The sequence below is a fragment of the Phoxinus phoxinus genome (genome assembly GCF_949152265.1).
Source record: "Phoxinus phoxinus genome assembly, chromosome: 19".
NCBI lineage: Eukaryota > Metazoa > Chordata > Actinopteri > Cypriniformes > Leuciscidae > Phoxinus > Phoxinus phoxinus.
In genome coordinates, this window is record NC_136894.1 from 18,237,320 (window position 1) to 18,264,282 (window position 26,963).

General features: G+C 39.5%; 1 protein-coding gene across 1 annotated transcript; it reads right to left on the minus strand.

The window, feature by feature from the left end:
- Positions 1 to 9,310: 9,310 nt before the first annotated feature.
- On the minus strand, positions 9,311 to 12,012 carry LOC306986505 (E3 SUMO-protein ligase ZBED1-like; the record flags this gene model as incomplete). The annotated part of the gene is made up of 2 exons (XM_079589814.1): positions 9,311 to 10,329; positions 11,133 to 12,012. The coding sequence occupies 2 exons, from the start codon at positions 12,010 to 12,012 to the stop codon at positions 9,311 to 9,313; spliced, it is 1,899 nt and encodes a 632-aa protein (XP_079445940.1).
- Positions 12,013 to 26,963: the final 14,951 nt, after the last annotated feature.

Consider the following 26,963-nt stretch of genomic DNA (forward strand, 5'->3'; position numbering starts at 1 on the left):
TAAGAAAGCTTTATGCGAGTAGGCGTAAACCACCCATGAATATTGAGTGTTTCACACTTGAGAGAGACAAAGAGCCTCCCATAATGGCCCTATTAGGAGCTCTCAGTGCCTATGAGGATCTTTGAACAAAGAATGAGGAGATTTTAAAAAGAATGGCTTTTTGATTGTTTGGATTTATTTACAACACAACAATCCAAAGATACACAACAAATGGCAAAAAAGCACATTATTTAACACACTGAACTAAAGACAGAGACTTAACCAGTCACACACCTTTGTGCCATTCCTAAAACATAGTACATACCTGTCCTTTCCCAGGTGTTTGATTTTTCACTTTAGCCTACCATGTTCTGCTCATGTTGAAGTCAGCAGGACTATACCTAAAAAAAAAAAAGAAGAAGCTGTGAACATGCTGATATCAAGAGAAACTAGGGCTGCACGATTTTGGGAATACATTTTAGATTTGTTCTGGTTAAAATTGCTTTTTAAAATTTATAAAATACACACACACACACACACACACATATATAAAATGCCTTGTGCCTTGTAGGCATACGTGCAGGGCTGCATAAAATAATAACAATAGTAGGCTATAGCAGGTATGGTTAAAAAGGAAGACTTCAGTAACACTACACTAGAGAAAAATATATTTATTTTATTATCATGTTACTTCAAATGTTTACATCGATATGACGTTATGAAATGAGATTGGAGTAAAAACATGAAGCCTATGTTTGGTGCGTTTTCCGGATCGGGACAAATCGCGTCCGACAGGCATAAATATATATTTTTCTCATACTAATTACACATGTACGTTTGTTTGTGTGGAAAGTATTCGGAAATGTCAACAGATGAGCGCATCAGCGCGCAGAGCAACAAGGCTCTCAACACAGGCACACATCCACGTGTGTCGTTGTCACGGCTACATAAACAAATTTCCGCACACAGGAAGACAGATGTTATGGTAGCCTAATATTTTACATGTATTTTAATCACAAAAACGAACGTTTGCATCAAGTGAAAGCATCAGGCACATTGGCTATATATATAATAAGCTGGTTTAAATGTAAAATGTTCAATGTCGCTCTGATGTGGGCTCGGGTCGGGTATCCATCCTCTATTTCAAACACAACGCGACTGAGAACATTCACTGAAGCATCGAGCAACAGTTCGACTGCAATGTGAAGTTTATGCAACAATACTAACTATTATAATTCAGAATTATTTCTTACCTTAAAGGACAAGTTCGGTATTTTACATTTAAAGCCCTGTTTACAGATCGTATCTGATGAAATAGAACGGTTAAGATAAAAATTTGGACACATGCTGCTGTCCTGAGAATTTTAGGTTTATTTAGCTTTTGTGGACCTATTTTGCCAAACGCGTCACACCCAGATTCTTCCGTTGAGAGCTTGAATAATAGAGCCCAGCCCAGTTGGTGGCGATAATGCACCTTTGCCAATTGCAAGCAAACCACGGGCATGTACACAGAAGAAGCAGAAGATCGCTGTCTTCATTGAAAGCATTACAAACAGACAGCTAATAATGTGGCGAATTTGTGCAGTTCCGAATTGCGGGAAGATTCGTGGCAAAAGGAACACCACCAAGTGCCTGTAAGCCTTGAGACAGCAGCAGCTTCGGCAACAGGCGTAACACTGGACTCCGTTGTCAACTGCCGTTCAAACTCTGCCTTTCTTTGCAGAAATTCCTTCTCTGAATATTCAGGCTCAAACCTATAACCCTGTCCATCAAAATCGATCTCAAAACCGTCATCCTCCCATATAAATGTCTCGGAATCCATTTCTAAGTTGACACAGATAGCTTCGATCTTGTAAAAATGTTTAGATAGCTTAGCCTACGATACCGCGTCCGCGACTGCATAAGACTACAAAAAGCATACAAACAACCCCATTTCCGTTTCCCGCGGCGGAGTAATACCGTAACGTTACCTCACACAGCGAATCCAATACAACTTAATGGAGTTGGACAAAAACTACGATAAAACCTGTTGGAATGCATCTTTTTCAGCGATTTTTGAGTGCACATACCAGTGAACACCCCTGACCACTCGGTGAGTTTCACGTCTTTGTAAACGAAAGTTTAATGTGTTTTAGGAAGGAATCTTCCAGTGCACATAGACAACCATTGTGGGGGTGTGGGGGGGAAGCGAACTAAACCTAAAATTCTCGGGACAGCAGCATGTGTCCAAATTTTAATCTTAACCGTTCTATTTCATCAGATACGATCTGTAAACAGGGCTTTAAGTGTAAAATACCGAACTTACCCTTTAAAATCTTTCTTGTCTTCAAATCGCGTTCTTCTTCTGATGTAAATCCAGTAATCTCACAGCGTGTCTTCCAAACTCGACGAACAGCAGAGGACTGATAAAGTTTGGCGGCGCTTTGTTGTTGAGGTAATGGTAATGGTGTGTTCGCTCAACGCATGGATGATTTGCATATCAATATATTTTGCGCGTGTGGGTGTGGTCACATTAAAACTAATGAGCAAAGGTTAGAGAACTTGGATATCTTGTTGGTATTATACAAATTACTTAAACAGAGAATATTTGTTTTCGTTTTGAATCAGATCATTTAAAACTACACACTTAAATGATTATAAATATATAGAGCTCATAAATGTGTGACAAGTATTCGCTGAGTTTTGTTTATGTTTAGAGACGTGCTCAAGAAAAAAAAGTTCACGAGACGGAGAGGCAGAAAGCACACCCTGTTTAATTTCTTTATTTTACAAAAGCACAACGTTTTGTTTTGATTGTAAGTGGACACATACAAAAGTAGACATCTCACAGATTCTTTTTTCATATTTATTAAGTCTGTATGACCATATATGACGGAGTATTTTAAGTTTATTTAGCTGCTATGTAAAAAAAATCGCGCAAATCACGCCGGCGTGATTGCCGACCCCAGAGGGTTAAACAGGTTCTCCCCACTCAGTGAAACACCCACTGAGAATCCTGTTGAATGTGCCCTAGTTATTGCCGATTCTATTACACGGAACTTGAAAATAGAGACACCAGCCACCATAGTCACATGTTTGCCGGGAGCCAGAGCGCTTGACATCAAAGAAAATGTAAAAGTGCTGGCTAATGCTAAACGTAAATTCTCTAAGATTATTATTCATGTCAGCACTAATGATGTTCGACTCCACCAGTCGGAGATCACTAAAATTAACGTTAAAGAGGTGTGTGAACTCGCAAATGCGATGTCAAGCACTGTAATATTCTCTGGCCCCCTTCCTGTTCGCAGGAGTGATGAGATGGTTAGCAGATTGTCATCACTCAATGGCTGGCTGTCTAATTTTTGTCCGCAAAATAATATAGAATTCATAGACAATTGGAAAAGTTTTTGGGGAAGACCTGACCTATTGAAAATAGATGGTATTTATCCCTCCTGGGATGGTGCTGCTCTTCTCTCCAGTAATATGGCATATAGTCTTAGAGCTCAACCATGACAATCTGGGGCTCAGGTCAGGAAGCAGACAGGCTGGCTTAACCGACCGACCGTCTAACGTCACCCATGTCAGAAAAAATCCCATCACATAGAGACTCTTTCATCTAGATATCATCATATAGAGACAGTGTTTGTTCCTCGAATTAGGAAATACAAAAAAATGTCAAACCTATCTAAGGGTAAAAAGTAATTGATGTTCAACAAATAAAAAACAGATATAATACAAATGAACAAATGATAAAGCTTGGGTTGCTAAATATTCGATCTCTCACATCAAAAGCACTTAAAGGACAAGTTCGGTATTTTACACTTAAAGCCCTGTTTACAGATCGTATCTGATGAAATAGAACGGTTAAGATTAAACTTTGGACAGATGGTGCTGTCGCGAGAATTTTAGGTTTATATCGCTTTCCCCCCTCACCCCCACAATGGTTGTATATGTGCACTGGAAGATTCCTTCCTAAAACACATTAAATTTTCGTTTACAAAGACGTGAAACTCACCGAGTGGTCAGGGGTGTTCACTGATACGGTTCCAAAAAAAATCGCTGAAAAAGATGCATTCCAACAGGTTTTATCGTAGTTTTTGTCCAACTCCATGACTTGTATTGAATGTGCTGTGTGAGGTGCGGTATTACTCCGCCGCTGGAGTGTCTATTATTCAAGCTCTCAACGGAAGAATCACGGGTGTGACACGTTTGGCAAAATAGGTCCACAAAAGCTAAATAAACCTAAAATTCTCGCGACAGCAGCATGTGTCCAAATTTTAATCTTAACCGTTCTATTTCATCAGATACGATCTGTAAACAGGGCTTTAAGTGTAAAATACCGAACTTGTCCTTTAATGATATGATTATAGACCATAACTAGGGGTGCACCGAAAAGCTAGCCGAAAATGTCAACCGAAAATGAATGTCAACCGCGCCCCTCCCATCCGCGCGCTAGCGTTTGGGTTTCACTCACGGTCGACCTGTTATCATTCGTCAACCACCCCTCCCCTCCCCTCCCCTCCCCTCCGTGCTCAAGCAGTTTTCACTCACGGTCGAGCTGTTTGCACGCGTCAGCAAAGATTAAGCATGTCAGCGGTATGGAAATATTTTCAAGTTTCAGATGAGGACAACAAACTTGCAATATATAACGTTTGTTCTGCACAACTTTTTCCTAATGCTACATAGGCTTAAATGTTGTTTACAGTTTGAGTTTGGATTAAGTTCTATTGCTGTTTTTGCACTGTTGTTGAAATTTAAAATGCAAGTAAATAATTGTTTACATGCAGCAGCAGAATAGAGGCCCACTGCCATTCTGTGATGTTGTGTGCTGTTATTCAGATAATTGTGGATAGTTTTTTCCCCCCACAAAAGTTAAACTATTTTATTTAATGGAAGAATATATCTTGAGCAAATAGAGTGTTGCACATGTGCATTTTTTAAAAAATTGGAGAGGGCGGGTCTTTTCTAAAATTAGGAAAGATCCTCCGCTATACCTTTAACATTGAAATCACTCGCGCCAGACGCTCAAGAGTGACTGAGTAATCATTTTAAAATAAAATTGACTTTAACCAAACCACGGATCCGTGATAAGTTTTGTGATCCGTCCTGCCACTATGTAGTAGCACTATGATCACTTTGAGGGGAGGATAAATTTATCCCCACCGGGGATAAAAATAATTAAGCAGAGGCAGGGATACATTGACCAGAAAGGGGGAAATCCCACGCACGAAGAAGAACGCACGTTATATTTTCGGAATTATGATGCGAGCTTGACTAACGTGACCTGCCAGAACTAACGCTATGCTTGATTTGTGCATCCTCATTTCCTTTCCTCGCGTCTCAGCTCCACCCCCTGTAGGACACGAGGGAAGGCTGCAAGGAAAGAAAATGAGGATGGAGGAATCGAATGAAAGCTTATACATTGGAAAACTTGATCACTCGAGCGTCACTTCACAGCATTAGCTGCGCTCAAAGGATCTGCCCTTATGATGTTGAAGTTTGGTTATTTAAAGCTGCAGTCCGGCACTTTTTTGGGTTTAAAAATATCAAAAAAGACATTTTTGAAAAAAAACGTAACCAGCCAGTGTTCAAAACGATCTGCTTGCCTTACCTCGATTCAAAACGGTAAGCTTGTAATAATGATTTTAATTCCAGTGGTACTGGTGGATTTCCGCGGGAATTTCGAGCATGTCTTTGCGTCATTACGTCACTTCTGTACACATAGAGAAGGAGTTCCCGGCTAGCGTGTGTGGATGATGGAGGTGGAGATTTAGCTTAGCACTTGGTATGGCGGATCCCGAAAGTTTAAAGCGACAATCACCAGTGACAACTGGAGATTCACCAGTTGTAAAACCCAAAGACTTAAAAAATATATATTTTTCACGTTTTGACGTGATATAAGCAATCGTTAGATTTAATCAGCATGATAGCCTACTGCAATGCTTCCCCCCACCCCCCGAATTTGGTCAGAACAAAAGTGAATGTTACTTACTTGTTCAGATGACATTTTCCGATGAAAATTCTAATGTTGACACTTTCAAAAAGTATACTCTGAGATTGCTGATGACAGTAGGCTACAGTATCCACAGCGACGCGGCAGCCTCAATACATTGTGTTCATCCGCGCTGTTTCATGCCGATTTACTACCCACGCACAGTTAATAATTCCGCGAATAACTGCAATTGCAGATTTCTAACAGAGATGGCGACAAAGAGGAAAAACGACGGACTGCAGCTTTAAGTTTTTTTTTTTTTAAACAGGAAAAGATTAAAGACAATCGGGCCTGACTCAGTATAAAACTGATTTTCAGCAGGTTCCTGCTCTGCAGAACATAAATACCACATTCACAACAAAACTCCTAGACAACACAACAACACACACAAACCAAGAAAATTAGTATCAGTGGTCACAGATATAGCTGTCCATTAGATGCTGAGCAAATGTTATTTTAAATAGTCTTGTTGATGTTATAGTTCTGTTGTCCTGAGGAATCTCATTCCAGGCTTTAGTGAGCAGATGAAAAAATGATCTCTGTCTATAACAGATCTAGTAGTGCGCTCGAATCTTGAGCTGAGTTTTGGGACCAACGCAGTCAGTGCTGCTGAAGTGCGTCCATTTAAGATTTGATAATACAAGTTTATCCCATGACTTATTTTATAGTTCTGAAATGTCAAGGCATTACTCAAATATAGTGCAATGCAGTGGTAAGTCCAGCCTGGTAGCCTGTTGTGAATCTTATAGGCTCTATTATAGAGTCTTGTTACTGGATCAATGATCTCATTTGTTGTAAATGACCAAACAGGTAACAAATACGACAGAGTGGACATGATGGCATGAAGATTTGTTTTCGAGACAGAAGGCAACAAATATGATCTTATTTTACTATAAACAGATAACTTTGGGTTTAACTTTCTGGTTAAGATTTGGACATGCTCACTAAGATGTGAGTCAAGAGAGACTCCCAAATACTTACACGTGGATACAATTGAAAGCTTTTGATTAGAAAAGGTGATGGGATTGGATATAGATAGCCTCCTAAATGAATAAAAAAGTGTTAAATGGTTATCTTGCAGCCAATTACGTAAATGCTGCAGATCTGTGTTAAGTTTGTAATCAATTGTGTCAATGTTTGGACCAGACAGGAAAATAACAGTTTCATCAGCATATAATAAAGAATTAGAAAAATTAAGCACATAAGGAAAAGTAAAGGACCTAAAATACTGCCCTGTGGAACTCCCATAGAACACACACCGATTCTTACAGTCTGAGATCTGTCACTTAAATATGATATAAACATATCTATTGTGGAGGGGGACAAATGAAAAGAAAGAAGTTTATTTAACAAAATTTGATGATTAACTGAATCGAAAACCATGCTGGCAATCACGGAGCAGGTTATTGCTTTCAAGGTAATTGATTAACCCTCTGGGGACCAAGGTGTTTTTGGGGTCCTTGAGATGTTTTGACATGACCTGATATTTGTATTTTTTTCAGTTGCTTATAAACATATTAATGGCAAAGGTGTAATTACACTATATTTAGCACGAACATGGCTATCATAATATGTTTGAGAGAATATTATTTATGCGTGGTTATTCAAAAAACTCAAACTTAAATTGTCTGATATAAGACCACAAACGACCAACTTCACATATTCCCACAATACTTTTGACTAATGGAGTTGTCGGCTAGAGTGTTTACTTCAAAATGATCAGAAAATCATCCGGGCTAATCGTTCACATTAAACAATAGATTGATTTAAATTTTGTAAGACACTTTTTGTTTGGAAAGGCAATATGCAGGTGGGCGTGAATGATCCAACAAGGTCATGAATAATGTCCTAATTCACACCTGAGACAAGACAAAGACCTGCTAATGCTGCATACTAATAAGCCTTTCATTCAGGTGTCACTGAGCCACAAGAAAGAATGCAAAGACAACACACACACACATATACACACACACACACACACATATATATACACACACACACACACACATACATACATACATACACACACACATACATACATACATACATACATTATATATATATATATATATATATATATATATATATATATATATATATATATAACTACAGAATTGGTTCAGAGTTGGAAACATATTGAAAAAAGTGTATTTTTCCACAAACTGTGTATGTTTGCAATTTGTATAATATCCAGGGTAAACATTTCTAGTAAATGTAGGCTATCCTCTCCCCAAATTTGCCAATTAATAAAACACAAAAATAATTATAAGAGAAGGCTTATATTGATCTTTTAAGATTTTGTTTGCACCTTGTAAATTAGGTTGTGATGTGGCAGTAAAAACTTTATAATCTATCCAAAACGAAATGTTGTCTTTCATATTTCGTCTGTAACATATCGTCTTTTATAGGCTAATATATATTAGCCTAGGGCATAAATGTTAATTTGCAGTTTAATATGTTGCTTATACAAAGACATTTTATTTCAACGTATTCAGTCGATTTTTTTTACTCATCTCAGTTGGCAATATAGATAGTTTGCTAAAAGCTAAATTCATTCACACACAGACACGCGCGAGATGTAGTAAACAAACGCATGCATATGTGCCATGCATTCATTCAAACACAGAAACACGATTCAAATTTAAAGAGTCTTTTGCGGTTTACAGACACAATTTCATATCGCGATTAGAACAAAGCACTTACTGATCTGCAGGATCCGTTGTTAGGCTACTCCAGCACGTTTGAGGTAAAATTTCCAGGATTATCATGATATTATTATTCCTCACAGCGAGTGTGTTTTCCAGCTGTTGTGGGCGTTGACTGGTTTGCATGTGTTGCTTCAGATCATCTGCGTTTGAATTAGGGCTGCACGATATGAGGAAAAGCTGCGATGTGCGATAACATTGTTTAATATTGCGATGACGATATGACTTGCGATAAATATTCAAATGTGAATGTTAGCTATACTGTTCCCTCGTCTTAGTGATTTAATAGGTTCTTTGCGAACATAGAACCTAAACATTGAATAGCCTATTATTCCCACTGAATAAATAAATCAAATAGATCATTTTTGACATGCTTTTATTGAACAAATTGCACATAAATGAGGCATTATATAACTATAAGAAATGAACATTCAATTTCCCCTGTTCCTTTTAAAATATTTTCTTAATGTAAACTCAACAAAACATCTCTCTTTGAATAAAACAAATGTGGGGAAAATAACTTTTATAATTAAATAAAGAAATTTGGCCATTTAAAATAACTGTAATGGCTCTCACTACTACAACCTTAAGGGCTCATAAAACCACAAAAAAAAATATCTTCCCCTTAGGACAAGTTACTGCCTTGGTTATCTCTTTAGGGCAAGTTCTTAGCCAAGAAAACCAGCATGTTAACTTTGCTAGGTTTCAAACATGTACGTAGACATGTTACCACATTCCCTGAAGTGCTGAAGAGCCTCTCTGAGGGAGAACTAGTCGCAGGTATACAAAGATACTTCCGAGCAAGTTTGGTCAGCTTAGGGTAGGTGACCTGGTGGAGTTTCCACCAGGCCAAAGGGTCGGCTTCACTGTGAATGATGGGGGAGAACAAGTAGCTGTTAAGTTCAGCTTCAACAGCTTGCTCCAGATGCATGAAAGATGCTGTTGGAGTGGGGCTTGGATTTGTTTTGAGCAAACTGCCCAATGATCGCTTTGTCTTTTTTTCGCTGGGTGGCTCCATGGTCTGGGCCTCTGTGTTATCAGAAGGTGTCCCCTCCTTCTCTGCTGAGTCTTTCATTTCTGACATGATCCTGCTCTTGATGTCCTCAACTTTTTCACTGCTGATGTAGGTGACCTTGAACCTGGGGTCCATGAAGGATGCAATGTCCAGAAGTTCTTGTGTTCCTGGGTCATCATACTTTGTATTCATGTAATCCAGGATTTTCACTTTAATGGACTTGGTTAAATCTGTGTCACCTTCCTTTTCTACAAGAACCGATGTCTTTAAAAGATGAAGGACTGGTTTCACATATGAAACACTGACATAGATTTCCCCGGAAAGAGCATCAGTAAATTCCTGCAAAGGGCGTAATGCCAGGTTTACAGACTCTAGTACATCCAGGTCCTGCCAGGAGGGAACCAGATGCCGTGTTTTCCGGTCTGCTGATAAGACATCAGAAATGGCCCGCCGCTGCTCCAAGACCCTCTCAATCATGATTTGCCTTGAGCCCCACCTAGTTGGACATTCGGTGATGAGTGAGTGCTCAGGGAGGTTGTGCTCCTGTTGTGATTTTTTCAGTGCCATCTTCTGCTTCCAGCTGTGGGAAAAATGTCCCACCAATTTTTTGCACAGCCCAGCAGCACGGTCAATGCGGCTGTCATCCTTAACAGCATTTCCTGGAAAGAAGATAAGAAATAAATTGTTACACCAGTAATCATTGTAGCCAATTATTTAATTATTATTGAATTATTTATAATTAATAATTATTTAACATAATTTAATTTAATAATAATATAATTATTTAATTATTGTAATAAAGTAATATTTCAGAGCCCTGTTAGATAAATGCTGACCATGCAGTGGAGAAATACAACTTAAATTCATATTTTTAATTTTACAAGAGCTCAGTGTTTGCTATTGTTTATTTCAACTTAATAATATTCAGACAGTTGCCTACATGACATCACATTTCCCCCGCAATCTTAACACAGTGCAATTGACAAAAATTAAATTACGTAATAAACCAGGGCAGACATAATCATCTTATGAGTAATATGGTCTGTCTGTTGTTCGGGTAATAAAATAATACTTGCAAGCTTACAATAGATTTATTACATGGCTAGGTTGAATTCGAATGTAGAATGCGGTCTGTTATTTCTTGATAACAGCCGATGCTTAGTATAACAGACCGTTGCCATGAAAACCAGCACGTTGCTATGGACGCAGCAGGATTCTAACCAGAGACGGAGCGGACTGTGTTCTTTAGCGGAATCAATATAAATCGTTTACTTTTTAAATTAATAAACTCCTTTTTAAATCAATATTTTGTGTCAAATGATTTATTTGGAAGGTAGCCATGTAATAAGAGGGATAATGTAGAGTGAGGCGGTTGTTAGCGAATACAACACCAACAGGCTGATTAGGAGGACCCTGACGCGAAGCGTAAAGCACATACTGTAACGTTAACATTTACACTTACCAATGGCAAGATGCAGCCTATGGCCAAAGCACTGAAGTCTGACCCAGTGGTTGAGTTCTGTGGCTTTCACAATGTTTGCCCCGTTGTCGGTGGTGAAGCAAACCAGCTGCTCTTCCCGCAAATGCCAGCTGGCCAAAGCATCACTTAGTCCACACGCAATGTTTTCTGCTGTGTGTTGTCCGGGGAAGTAGGCTGTCTGCAGACAGCGCGTTTTCAGTTCAAAGTCTTGATCCAGAAAGTGCACAGTGAGGCTGATGTAGGGCTCTGTCGTTCGACTGGACCAAAGATCTGTGGTACAAGCGTAGTGTTCAACTTGACTCAGTTCCGATTCCACGGTCTCCCTGCATGCGTCATACATTTTTGGAATGGCGACTTGCGAAAAATAAGTCCGTGATGGAATCTGGTATCTTCGGTCCAATTTGGCTATCAGGTTCACAAAACCGTCTTTAGTCACTATGTTCATAGGCATCATGTCCTTCGCCAAATAATGAGTTATAGCCGCTGTGATTTCTCTGTGGCGTTTGGATGTTGTGTCATAAGGAGTCACACTCGCAAAACTCTGAGAAATTGACTGTTGTTGTAGTGATGGCAAAGTTTTAGATTTGCTACTCGATGTTTTTGGTTTTGTTATTTGGCTAGTTTTGAATTGTTCGTGTAGCTCTTTATGATTGTATTGCAGGTGGTGATGGAGGTTGGTCGTGTTTCCTCTTGAAGTTGCCACCACTGTTCGGCATGTTTTACACAGTACCTGTGTTTGTAACGCGTCATCTCTCCTAAATCCAAAATAATTCCATATAGCTGAAGTGCTGTTCTTTTTCACCACAAGGTCTTCTTCATCAGCCACCACATTTTCCTCACTCCTCTCTCCTTCCCCCGCCATCGTATTTGCCGTTCGCACAGTCTCGCAACTAAATTGACACCTCAAAAATAAATCTGAGCGTAACTGACACTTCCTGCGACTTCACCTGATTGGCCAAATAGCATGAACGCGCCAACCATGCCTTCAGGGCTAAATGTGATAGGTCAAACGTTTATTACATGCGCCAAGCGCATGTAATAATTTTTTTTCCTTATTCATCGTGTCAGGCTGTCTGTTGCGATGTGTTCATCGCCCGAGTTCATATCGCGATGACGATGAAAATTCGATGTATCGTTCAGCCCTAGTTTGAATAGCTCGCGCTCACCATGGGCGTGTCAAATTAGCAGAGTAATGAGCTGCCAAAACGATAATGAGAACGGCTGATCTCTCTCTCTTTTTATATAGATTACATAAACAGAGAATATTTCTTTTAGTTTTGAATTAGATCATTTAAAACTACACACTTAAATGATTATAGATATATATAGCTCATGTCTGAGTGAATAGTATTCGCTGAGTTTTGTTTAAGTTTAGAGACATGCTTCAGAAAAAAAGTTCACGGAGACGGAGAGGCAGAAAGCACACCCTGTATATTTTCTTTATTTTACAAAAGCACAATGTTTTATTTCGATTGTAAGTGGACACATAAAAAAGTAAACATTTAACAGCTTATTATTTCATATTTCTTAAAGGGCACCTATTATGACATTTAAAATGTTCCTAATGTTGTTGTGGGAGTCCCCAACAACAGTTTTACATGAATGCAATGACAAAAAACACTTTTGTTTTCGTATAATATGCATTTATTTTTACCTGATTTGCTCACCGACTCCCAAATGAATCGTTCAACGACTCGTTTTTCAAACCCCTCCTTTGCGCGACGCTAATCTGCGGTGATTGGTCAGATGACCCAGCAGTGTTTACAGAGATAATACTTATTTTTAACACGGAGTACAATGATGCTTTTATCAATTAAATTGTATTATAATAATGATTATAGTCCACTGCTTTATAGTTTGTAGTAAAAAACGAAAAATAAGATAAAGAATGTAATGTTATGTTAGCGAGCATAGCCCAGAGTTCATATTGTAAAAGCACAATCAGTCTTTGTTTGAATTAGCCCGATGCATAAACATAACGTTTTTACAAAAAAAAAATGCAGTTACGTTACTACGAGGTATTATTCTATTCTTTAAGACAACTCCGAAAACAACGACAAACACTTCACATATCTCAATACAATTGTCATTGAAGACCTAGAAGCTAAACGGTGCTTACACAACAAACAAAATTATTATTAAGCATGCTACATAAAATATAAAAGCAAAAATTATTAATAACACTTACAGGTTGTGATACGGAGGAGGAAGCTGATGCAAATACACTTGGAACTGAACCTTCCTTCAATATCAGCCGGCTCGCGAATCCCAGTTTGATTGCATTTAAAAAGCAATCGTCTTCAAAATGACGCGAACAAAGCACAAGGCTCGGACTATACTTCTGTGGTATAGTTATATGAATTGTAGCCACTTAGTCTTCAAATGCTCCTCCTTGGGCAGATGAAAAAAGTTTGCTTTTGACTCGCACTTCAGAACACAGCGTCTCGTCGCCATGATATTTTCCCTGGCCTTGGAACCATAGACAGTATGCTTGGAACGCAATAAGTGGGCGTATCGTATTCAAATAACTTGACAAGTTGACGTCATCTAGTCAAAGAAAAAACTTCGGTCTTCTAACGATTCATAAAAATGACTCCGAGTCGACTCTCACTTTTGAAAGACAATAACTTTATATACGGTGCACTTTCATATTTCAAACTTTGCAGGATGTTTTTGTTCACCTAGATCTATGTTACACACTACATGAAAGGTAAATTTCAAAATTCCATAATAGGTGCCCTTTAAGTCTGTATGACCAAAACTGACGGAGTATTTTAGGTCTATTTTGCTGCTATGTAAAAATAAACGAGCAAAACGCGCCCGTGCGTTTGCCGACCTCAGAGGGTTAACCAGGTTCCTTATGAACATAACCAGTGAGTAATATATTTTTATTTTATTTACTCTGTGTGGTTTGGTGTTATTGCCACAAAAAAGATTTGGACATTTCTGATTGTTTTTTGAGAGAATCCAATTTTGTGCCTAGACGATTGAACTTCTGAATCTGTGGTCTTTGTAAAGCGATTTTTTTTTTCAGTATTGATCATTTCAAAGAGTTGATTGTGTTGTTGTTTTTGTTGCGAGAACCACGACTGAATTTAAAGTGGTAGTTTTGTTTTCCTTCTTGTGAGAAATACAGACATTTTCAACGGAATCCTATGACCTTTGTGATTATTTTTTTTAATTTTGAGATTATATATGTAACTGGTGGTATTTATGCTATCTGGGTTATTTTTCTTTAACTATTGACGGGGTTACTCCTGTCTGGCGCCCGAATTTTTGGACTTCAAATCGTGACTTAAAATCAATGGTTTGAATTTTACATTTAATATCGGGTCACCACCGTTACATGATAGGACGCTCAAAGACAACTAAATGACTATGGTAATCCGAACTGCCAGAGGTGACGACATCAACGACCAATTGATCGCAGGCTAATCTAATCACCAGTTGCCCATTGTTTAACTCAACCCTCCATTCCTGAGACCAAGGTGTGAACAACCATGGACTGCCCAGGGCCACCAAACCAGTTCTGGCTAGAACACAGTAGGAAAAAAAAAAAAAAGCCCTTAGAAAAAGACAATCTTTATACTTACATTGTCTTAAAACCACAAAAATGGGCAGGAAACTGCAAGGAATTTGTCCTATACATCTCCTTATTCATCCAGGGAAATGTGCACACACACCGCACCTGGAATTACAGCCAAAGTAATCTCACCCACTGACACAGGTTGAGTTATCACCCAGATGTCCATTTCTATTTACTTCAAGTTTGGACTCTACACGCTCAGAACACTGCCACAGGGACAGAAAGGTTTGGGAAATAATTAAAGCATTTCCAAGGTTCTAGACACACTGTTTCATTTAACTGTGTATTTTGGGACAATGCAACAAGCTCCACAGGATGGAAAGGTGGGACGTGAAGGGCGGACACTTTGAATGCTACAACCCAATCACACCACTACAGTAGGAAGGCGGGAATTAGTAACCCCCTCTCCAACTGGAAGGAATAAAAGCTTTCCCAAGCGAACACACCTTCGTTCTGAGTTTCTGACCTGACGAGGGAAGGAACAACCGCACAACCAAGGTTATACTCTCGCAAGTAAACCTTCACCCGCACAGACCTTCAAGCAGCCAGACTGCTTTTAGAGAGGACTTCGGCTTCAACATTCAACACCTGACCTGCACGACTCTTGCCTTTGTAACCCTAGCCTGCAAAGAATCCTGCGGATTGATCACTGCCTGACCTACAGTTCTCCGGATTACACAAGGACCAACAGCGAACCTTCAGCACTGTGCAACTGTTGGAAAGCGATCCAGTCTACCCCCACTGTGAACAGAAAGATACCAGTGGAAGATGTAGCCCATCGCCAGACTGATCACTCGTCCACGTGGAACGTAAATATAAGCTAGCCAAAGCTCTTCCCAAAGGTCTTGGCATTAGTTTGTTCTATTTGTGTAGAGCCTGTATCTAGGGTCAGCGTATACAAATAGATACATTAGAAATTTTATCTGTATTCATAATATATCCTTATTTACTAATTCATACCAGCATCCAGAAAGACCACAATTGACTCCCCCCATATACTTCTAATTACCCAAACATTGCTTCATCCATTTGGCATTAATTTAGTTAATGTCCATTTGTTTAGTAGTTTGTTTCTGTTTGATTATTGATACAAAAATTCTTATGATGCGTTCACACCGAACGCAAATAGCACGAGTGATTTAAATGTTAAGTAAATGAAAAGACGCGTTACGCGCTAACAAAATTCCTCATTCGCACGTCAAGTTTGCACGAGTGGCGCAAATTGAGCGTCTGGTGCATTAAGCGCAAATTATTTTATGTAGTGCTTTTTGTGCATTCATGCGTTTGACGCAAATTCGCGTCTGCCGTCCGAGTTGAAAAATCTGGGCCCGTATGTATAAAACTTCTAAGAAATGCTCTTAAGAATAGTCTTAAGCTTTGACTTAAGTGTCAAAAAATACTTAGTAAAGAGTAGGACTTTTCTAAGAGTAGGAGAGTTTTATAAAGCAGCTAAAAGCAACTTTCAGTAAAGTATAAGACAGTGGCTGCATTCCAAACCGCATACTCAATGAGTAGGTACTTAATTTCAATAAGTACTTACTTAACGAGCGCTAAAAGAGTAGGTACTTTATAGCCAAATCTCGTTAAGTATGAATGCGAACCGGACATCTGCCATGTTGACGTTATCATGTGACCTACGACGCGTTATCACAAGTGCAACAACTTAAAAGATTTGAACGACACGTTTAATTAATCTATCTGTAAATAGCTTGATATTGATGAAACTTGCTCATTTTATGGTCTTTTTAAAGAAACTGCTGCCCATTTATTTTGAGAATACATTTAGGGTTGATTTAAGTTCTTATATTTAACCCTACTTATGTGACCCACCGTTTTATCCTGAACGATATTATTTATTTTTATTACGAAATCCCAAAATTGTCATCTCTTGAATATGTTGTTACTTTCTTTATTTTATATCCAAACATTTTCATCCACAAGCAAAAGTGGCTTAGGGACTGTTCGTTATTTATTTATGGGGCCACCGGAGGAGTTTTGAGATCTATAGTCAAAAAAGACTTGACCCTCCCTTCGCCAGCAATAAATTTTTCTATGACCCTCCAAAATGATTGTGAAAAAAGGCATGACCCTCCCCGATCATTTATTGATTATTACTTCTGTACCGCTTGGCAAAGATGTTCAGATATCTCTATGCCTAGACCTACACCAAACGTTCATTAAAAGACTCCTGCACACCCGCCTTTTTCAAACTGGCGCAGCGCTGACTCGCGGTAGAAACGGCATGATTTGATTTGTTAAACATGAGGATTATCCGTCTGGCATGGACGCTCACTCTAACATTAACCTAGATATTTGTTCGCTGTTCTTAGGCGCATAACCAAGTGTGTGTGCGGAGTGTGTAGCGCGCACTGCATGACATGGAGGCGCCGATGCGATCAACAGTGGAAACAACTTAAAATACTCTATTTATGGCCATACAGAAAAGAATAATGCATCAGTCGCAATACTTTTATTTGTGTAAACTCACAATAACAAGAAAACGTTTTGCTTTCGTAAAATAAAATAAAACAATCAGGGTCTTTCATGGTCTCCGTGAACTGTAGCGCGTCAAAAAAAAAAAAAAAAAGCAGAAACATATCGTAGGCTATATAGCATACTAGCCTCAAATATATGAAAAAAATATCTATATAAAGCTTGATATGTCCACTTTCAAAAACGAAAAAAATCAAATCGAAAGCAAATATCATCTGATGTAATCCGTATGAAAGATGCATTTCTCTTAAAGGCGCACTTTACAGCGGAGATGTATGGAGACATGTTTGCAGCGGACACTGATTTAGAAAAAAAGAGTTTATTAATAAACAATTAAAATGCATCGTTATTTTTAAATACATATTTATTATCATTAGCCTGTTTTTGCGGCAAGATTATACATGCGCTTGAGCGCAGAATGGGATATCCCATGCAGTAGGCTATTTAAGCAGAAATTAACGTGCGACTAGTCAAATATTTAGTATATGGCAACAATACATTTACTATATTTGACATTATTTAATTAGTAAGTATCCAAAAGTATTTTGGAAACTATGATAGGCCTACATTTTTTCATGATTTTTTGATGAATAAAAAAAACGAAATATTTAAACATTTATTTAAAAACGAAATATTTTGTAACATTACACATGTTTTAATGTCACCTTTGATAACTTTAATGCATCCTTACTGAAAAAAAATTCTGACTAGCCAAGTAAACCAACACATTTTTGAACGGCAGTGTACATTCAGTAGGTTATTATTTATTGCAATATAAACACTGTCAGATCAACAAGGTATCTCTTCATTTACCAGTCGAAGACGGAGCAACTTTCTGCTCTTATGTTTACTCCGTGCACTGTCAAGGTCTTCATCGTATTTATCGGTCTTTGCAGCAATTATTTTACCGCAACTACTGCATCGCGCGCTGTTGGCATCGAGTCTGGAGAAATGTACCCACACTTTTGATCGACTTTTCCACATCTTTAAGGTAGCCTATTATGTGTGTGTCCTCGCGTCTCATATTAATATGTACGCGGAGAGTTTGTGTGTGTGTGCTCGCGTCTCATATGAATATGTGCGCGGAGAGTTTGTGTGTGTGTGTGTGTGTGTGTGCTCACGTCTCATATGAATATGTACGCGGAGAGTTTGTGTGTGTGTGCTCGCGTCTCATATGAATATGTGCGCGGAGAGTTTGTGTGTGTGTCCTCGCGTCTCATACAAGTATGCGCGTCGAGTTTGTGCGTGCGCGCGCGTCTCATATGAGTATGTGCGCGGTATCGAAATCTGGAACCGAACAACATGCCATTTTTCGATACTCGGTAGTATCGAGGCAATTCGGTCGATACCTAAAAACTATCGAGACTCGGTACCCAGCCCTAGAAAAGACCAGGTATAAATGCCCTCCGAAACGCATTCGAGACGGATTTGAATCCGATCGCTCAAACCACTTCAGGGTCTGGGCCACATTCCAGACAAAACTGAACAAGTGTAAATGGATCTGGTTGTTGAAACCACATATGTAAATTGTAGCCTACTCCTCCCAAAAAATGCAATAAAATAAAAATAAACGTGAGAGCGTGTTATTATAGGCTTTATGTCATGTTATAGCCAGATATGACGACGCTACTGCAACACGCTTCACTGCAGATGAGCCAACGTGCAAACTATTTGAAGAATTGAAGATAGGATTTAAATCCGTTTTGCAAAAACGCATTTATGCGACCACATCAGGTGTAAATGGAATCGTTTTGATAAATCAGATAGCTATCCGATCTGAGAAAACGCATGAAGTGGCGTAAACAGCCCTAATGTAGCACGCGTTATTTGTGTTTGTTTTCAGACATGATAGCCTAACAGTTGTTTTATACTTGTCCTTATGCGATATCACAATTTTTGATCGTGGATGATTTAATATCTCCACGATCTGCTTTTGAAGAAATGTGGTAGTATCGCTATCACACACACTACAGCGCACATTCTATCAGCTGCAGTTCTGGCGCCTCAGTTCCAAACTCGACGTAGGCTACATCGACGTAGGACACACTCACAGGACACTGCTTGTGATTCGCAATCACAAAAGTTTATTATTTGCTCGTGGTAAACATTTCATTGGCGTTCTGTTCTGACATGATGCACTTTTTCTGAGCGCGCGCGCACTGTCAAACAGCGCCAAACTGGACTTGATCTTTCGCGTCTGTTTTTTGTTGGGTCAGACCCATCTGCTAGCTATTGGGGGGGGGACCGAGACTGAGAGAGCTACATGGAAAAATATGCACAAAACAAGCCACTTTGAAAGTTTGTTGTTTTCATGAATACAAAAGTTGGGTGACCCTCCCCCTAGACTAAAAAAAGTTGGATGACCCTCCCCTCAACAAAGAATAAAAAGGCATGACCCTCCCCTATTTTCCTCCGGTGGCCCATTCCATAAATACCGAACGGTCCCTTACCGTGACAAATACTGACCGATACTTAATTATATTACTTTTTACTGAAAAAAATCAATAAAACAAACAAAATGTAATGTATGTCATATGACATAGCTATGCATGAATACACTCTAGATGTGTATATTGTGAACCTATCTACATTTTCATTCAAACAATTAATTAAATAATGATATTTGATTTACTGACAACAATGATAAATATTAATAAATGAGTAAATGAATGAATGAAAGTCACCATCACACAATAAACAAATGCAAGTCAACACATGAAACAAAGCTTTATTCAAACTACAATCATGTATGTAGACTACAGGCACTGAACCACATCTACTGCCATCTCAACACAGCGGTTCCCATTCTGCGGCTTTATTCTGATGAACCAGCCGACCGCCAGAGGTGAGCCGTGCCGGAGTGCCGGAGGTTGTTGCGTGATGTGTTGTGCCTCACAATCTGAGGCAATAAGGGCCGGTGGAGTGATGGAGGGACTCGTCCATGGCACGATCTCCAGGATTCAGCTCTGTGCTCCTCATCCTCAGTGATCACACCAGTCTGCTGACATTTCAGATCCTACAAAAATGCACAAACATAACACAAAAGCAGTAGTTTTAACAGCACAATGTCATTTGATTTCTGTATTATTTAGCAGACAAGAACGCTTTTTTCACAAATGCCGCCATCATCTTTCCTTGCAGGTCCTGCTCCACCACAACAGCTGTGCAGCAAATGCACAGAAATCAAGAATCAGAAAGGTGCTGTAATAGCTCGGTTTGAAATTACAATAATTAAAATAAACTACAACTTAATATTTAAATTATTATTAATTTCTGTAGTATACTCACTCAAAGCCTTTGATGGCAGCATCAGCTTCATGAGCCTCTCTCCACCGGATACACACACATCTGTTCTTCTGTCCCTGTAACATCCAGACAAGACTCCCATAACCTCTGTGATTTATGAGCTCAGCACTACATTTACATGTTGAGGTTGTTTTAACTTTTTATCCAACATAGATGTTCCTCAATTTATCAACAGTACTAATGGACAAATAAAATAGATAACTTATGTTTAGTTACTTTATAGATATGTTCTACATAATTGCACACATACCACTCAGATGTATATTTCATGTTGTGATGTGCTCTTCTGCAATACTTACAAAAGATGTTCCTGTCAGATGTAAATAGACGTTTAAAATAAGCGTCTTTAAGATGTTTATGGTTTATGTAAATCCCCTTTAGAGACGTAACTTACGTGTCCTTACTGGAGCTCCTGTCAGCTAGAGCTAACGTTATACATAATAAAACGTGTTTTTACAGCAAAATCACAACTATACTAAACTGTCTAACTCCTTTACACCTTCAACAGTTAAAACGTTTACTCTATAGTAGTTTAACACATGCAATTTTAACACAAGGAACCGTGTTTACTCACATTTGAAACCCCGCGCGTCGCTGATCTCCGTGATGTTTGATAATGACGTATCCTCTCGCGTGGCCTCCTGGGATAGAAGAGTATCCAGAGTATCCACCGGTTGAGCACTCAAAAATCTGGCTGGAAGCAGTAAGCCATCCGGGAACTTCTCGCCTACTCTTTTATGAATACTGATGTTTCGAACGTACTGCTTCCTTCACGTACTGTTTTCGCCTACTATATAGTAGGAAAGTAGGCATATTGGAACGCACTTAAGTCCAAATATCGCGATAATTAGTACGTCACCCAGGTAATTCTCGCCTACTCTTTTGGATTCATACATACTTTTTCGCTCGCCTACTCTTTTTCCCATACTAAATAGTAGGGAAGTATGCGGTTTGGAATGCAGCCTGATTCTTAAGTGCTGACTGAAGTGGGACTTAAGTGCTGCAAACTAAGGACTACAATGGTGAACCCAAAACGGCCGCCCTCAACCTCGAAATCAGCCAATAGTGAGCCTGCAAGGGTGAGGTCACAGCAGCATGACACAATTCACTCATTATTTAAATAAGACATTGCAATTATTTCAATATTTAAATTGATTAAAAATATATAGTTTTGCATTGTGCAAAAAGATTACAAATAAGTACATGCATTTATTTCACACAATTTTAATTGAGTTTCAACACATTAATTAAATGGAAAAATGTGATGCTACTTAAGTGATTAAGCTGATGAATCACATCATTCTAAATTGCACTCACAGCTGTATATAAAGGAAATACCAAAGTTGAAAACTGTAAAAAATGGAAGCAAAAAGAAAACCAATCTGGTCCAAGGAAGAAAATCTTCTTCTAGTGCAGTCAGTCCTTAAATTGAAGGACGTGATAAGAGGAAAATTCAGTCCGACTTTAACAAGCACGGACAAAAAAAATGCATTGCAACAGATTGTATTGACAGTAAATTCAGCATTTCCTCGGACAAGACGTTCAGCAGAGGATTGTGAGAAAAGGTGGTTCAATGTGTTGTCAACAACACGCAAGGAAATTGCAGCATATAAAGAAAGCATGCGAGCCACTGGTACATTTTATTTTAGCTTATTAAACCCTTTTATATTAAATGATTGTCTCCATGTGGTCAGCATGAGTTCTTGTCAAACAGGTGGGGGCCCTCCATGTAAACCTCTGTCTGAGATTGCCGTAATAGTAGAGGAGATACTTGCAACGGCCAATCCTTTTATTTGTGGCATTCCAAATGCCCCAGACCCTGCACTTCTTAAATTGAAGGAGTTACAAAGATGGTAAGAAGTAAATTATGCATGTAATAATGTGTTTGCCTTTTATTAAAATACGAACACCACATCGTATTGAATACACATGTTTGCACTGTTTAATATTTTCTGCATGTAAATGTAGTGTGGATGATGCTGGAGCCGGTCCATCAGATGCATCTTCTCCTGTATCATCTCAGGACATATCCCTGTGTCCTCCAGATGAGCCTTCTTCCTCACAAGACACTGGGTTTGCACAGGGCGCAGCCCCTGAGGACGATATTGAGTCCCTTAAAAGAAAAAAGCTCAAATTACAAATTAAGTTTCTGGAAATTCAAAATGAATATTACGCACTAAAACTGAAAAGAATTAAGAATACTCAATGATTGTACATATGATTTGTGTAAATAAAATTGTGTAAGGACAAATTTGTTTGTTGTTACTTATTGTCTACAAGTTTGCTTACCCAAAATGTAAGTTAGCAAAGCAGTCCCTTATTGCTCTCCCTGAAATGCTTTGTAATGTGTGGTCGGTGGTATTGTCATCATTCTCATCATAATCATGATCACTGTCATCGTCATCAGGATCGTCATTGTCATCATCATCATCAAGCAGTGGGAGGTTACGAGCTTTGCAAATATTGTGTAAAATGCCACAAGCCATAATAATGCGACTAGCACGCTCAGGTAAGTGTCGAATCTCTCCATGAAGGACATGGAATCTTCTTTTCAGCTGTCCAATTCCTCTCTCCACCACAGCTCTTGTTACTTTGTGTGCTCTTCATGACGCAAAAACATTAAAAGAACATGGCTCAGATAAGTCAAGAATTATTGAACAAAATTTGTATCTTGTCTATAGTTCAGTCCAGTACCTGTTATAATTGAGCTGCTGTTCTCCTTGATGTCTTCTGTAAGGGGTAAGAAGCCAGTGTTTCAAAGGGTAACCCGAGTCTCCCAGCAGATGACATCCAGGGCGAACATAATTTTGTTTGAATAACCCAGTGAGGCCACTCTGGGAAAGAACCCGAGCATCATGTGTTGACCCTGGCCATTTTGGCACTAGATCAAGGATCTTGTAATTGGCATCAAATACAACTTGAACATTGATGCTGTGGAATCCTTTTCGATTGATGTAGGTCTCCTCATTTAGAGTTGGAGCAATGATGCGTACATGGGTGCCATCGATGGCTCCAACAACTCCAGGGAAACCCGCAATCCTCATAAAATCTGCTTGCTTTAGCCGTATAGTTTAAAGGTCAGTTGGGAAGTCAATGAACTGCCTTACTATGTCTGATGTGGTCAGTGCTTCAACAGTGGTATTTAAGACCCTGCTAACTGTGGACTGTGATGGCCCCAAGTCATCACTGGTGCATTGCTGCATTTTTCCAGTCGCCAAGAAACGCAGAGTCATTATAACTTTCATTTCTGCAGTTAAAGCATTTCGTAGAGTGGGAGAAGTTTTAGAATTTCTTATTAAGTCAGTAAGAAAAATAATACCTTGACGATCAAGCCTGTATCGTTTGATCAACTCTCTGTCATCATATAATTCCAACACATTCTTTCGTTGTTGGAAACTGCGCGGCCTCCTCCTCTCTGCTGCCATCTTGTTACTCCTAACTGGTTAGGAGACCTCTTCAGCTCTCTTAAATTATTTAGGAGCTGAGACCAAGTCTTAACACTTAGGAACCTTTATGAATCACACTTATTCTTAAGTTTAGGAATAAGAGTAAAATTATGTAATTCTTAGAATTTTGACAGACTTGAGACTAAAATTTTACTCTGAGTGGCTTTATACATACGGCCCCTGAACTTCTGCGTCAATTCGCGCCGCGTTAACCAATCGGAGCCTGATTGCTGCTGTCACGTGGTAAAGTGACTGTAAGGATATCCTGTGAGACACTATTAGGGTCCTAAGAGGCCACCGTAGCTGGGAACTGTAACGTCACAAAATGTTTAATAAACGCAGTTGAATACTTACCAGCTAATGTGTCAGTCGCATATCTGTACATGGTACCAGGAGTAAAAGTATTAAATAGTTGATGTCTGAGTGAGAAAGACGGGATGGACGTCATAAAACCACCAGAACCATTGAAGCTCACAGGAAATATTGATTATGCGTGGAAACAGTTTAAACAGGCGTTTAAACTTTATTTGACTGCAACTGGCGCCAACGACAAGAGCGGTGAGAGGAAAGTGGCATTGTTACTGACGATAGCAGGGACACAAGCGATAGAAATATACAATACGTTTGAGTTCACAGAGGCGGGAGATAAAAACAAACTGAACAAAGTTCTGGAGCAGTTCGATGCATACTGTAGTCCGAAAAAAATGAAGTATACGAGAGACATGTTTTTCGTTGCCGCGTTCAGCAGCAAGATGAATCGTTTGACTCATATATGACTGATCTAAGGCTGAAAGTGCAATCCTGTAACTATGGCGACATGCAGTCCTCCATACTACGTGATCAGATAGTATTTGGAATACACAATAAAAAGGTGCGGGAACGCCTGCTAAGGGAGGACAGTCTGAAATTAGAAGATGCAATCAGAATGTGCAGAGCTAGCGAACAGACTGAGAAACAGATAAAGATTTTTGTCATCCGTCAACAGCCATCCGTTACTACTGAAGCACCAGGGGGTGTAGACAGGGTGGTCAGAGCTAGCGCACCTCGCTCAGAGGGGGAACGTTCTAATAATGCACGTGAAACAGGATCAGACTACGTCATGAACTGTAGGAGCTGCGGTGGGAAACATCGCTTCAGGCAATGCCCCGCATATGGGAAGGTTTGCTCGAAGTGCAGAAAAAAAAATCATTTTGCAAAAGTGTGCCTTTCTGCCAGAGAAAAGAAACCAATTTATATGATGGAAGAGAGCGAGCAAGGCTTTGATGAGGATGACATATTCTATACAGACACTGTCACTGTGGAAAATAAGGGCACTTCAACGCTGGAAGTTAGTGTGAACACAATAAATGTAGACAGGTGGATTGTGCCACTTAAAGTAAATGGCACAGAGATTCACATGAAACTTGACACAGGAGCTATGGCAAATTTTATCACATTAAAAGACTTCAAAGCTCTGCGCCACAAGCCAGTTATAGAAAATAAAAAAGTGGGATTGAGAGCTTACAATGGACAAATGATTGAAACACAGGGCGTCTGCAGATTACAAGTCCAGAACAAGCACATTAAGAGAAATCTACTATTTGTGATAGTGCCGAAAGGGAAGGACTCCCTACTGGGAGATCAAGCTTGTGAGGGAATGGGACTTGTTAAACGTGTTCTAAACATTGCCAAGACAGAGAGAAAAATAGGCCTACAGTCACCGCAGCTGAAAAATGCAGGAGTCACCACATCACAAGCAGACAACTGGGAAGTGCAGTATCCCAATATTTTTGATGGCATAGGGGTGCTGCTGTTCACATACAGCATTAAACTGAAGGATAATGCTAGACCTGTGGTGCATGCTCCACGTCGAATTCCTGTTCCACTGAGACAAGATCTTAGCAAAGAACTGGACAGAATGGTGGCATTAAATGTCATTCAACCCACTAAGGGAGCCACGGAGTGGGTCAACTCAATGGTCTGCGTAAGAAAGCCAAACGGAGCTCTCAGGATATGCATGGACCCAAAAGACCTCAGTGAAAACATCCTCAGAGAACAATATCAAATTCCCAAGAGAGAAGAGATCCTGACTGAGATGGCTGGGGCACAGTGGTTCACAAAACTTGACGCGTCACATGGATTTTGGCAGTTGCAAATTGACAGTGCAGTCTTGACAGTGCAGTCTTTGGCTGTGACAAGTTCCACTCTTATGTCTTTGGCTTGCCACACATTGAACTTGAGACTGACCACAAGCCACTCATAACTATCAGCAAAAAGCACTTGAATGAGATGACACCACACATTCAGCGTATGATGATGCGTCTACAGAAGTATAGCTATGAACTGTCATACAAGCCGGGGAAATACCTGGTAGTGGCTGATGCTCTATCAAGGGCCAGACCAGCACAAGGACTGAACACAGACGGCACGGAGGAATATGAAGCCATAAGAGGCCACGTGGATGCTGTGGTGGAGGCTCTACCTGTGAGCCCTACCCTGAAAGAGAAAATAGTAATGGAGACGGTAGTGGACTTAGTATCTGGTCATGAGTTCATCAGGTAATGTATAGCCTTATGGTTGAGTCATGTTCCATGCTCAGGTTAGGCTAAAGTAATCGTGACACAGTCTGTCTTGAATAAGGGGGGTAAAGACCGTCCTCCTGCGGTGTGTTAAGTACTGGCAACCTCTGGCACCAAATTATTATTTATTTTTATGTTTAAAGAATGCACAGTGAATATGTTTTTGTTTACTGAATAAGGGAGATGTAAGGATATCCTGTGAGACACTATTAGGGTCCTAAGAAGCCACCGTAGCAGGGAACTGTAACGTCACGAAATGTTTAATAAACGCAGTTGAATACTTACCAGCTAATGTGTCAGTCGCATATCTGTACAGTGATGTGATAAACGGGGGCAGGCCCGCTTTTCAGATTATAATGTTATTTTAAATGTTTGGCCTCAATAAACTATTTTGTAATGACTAAATGCCCGCGTGAAAGAAGGA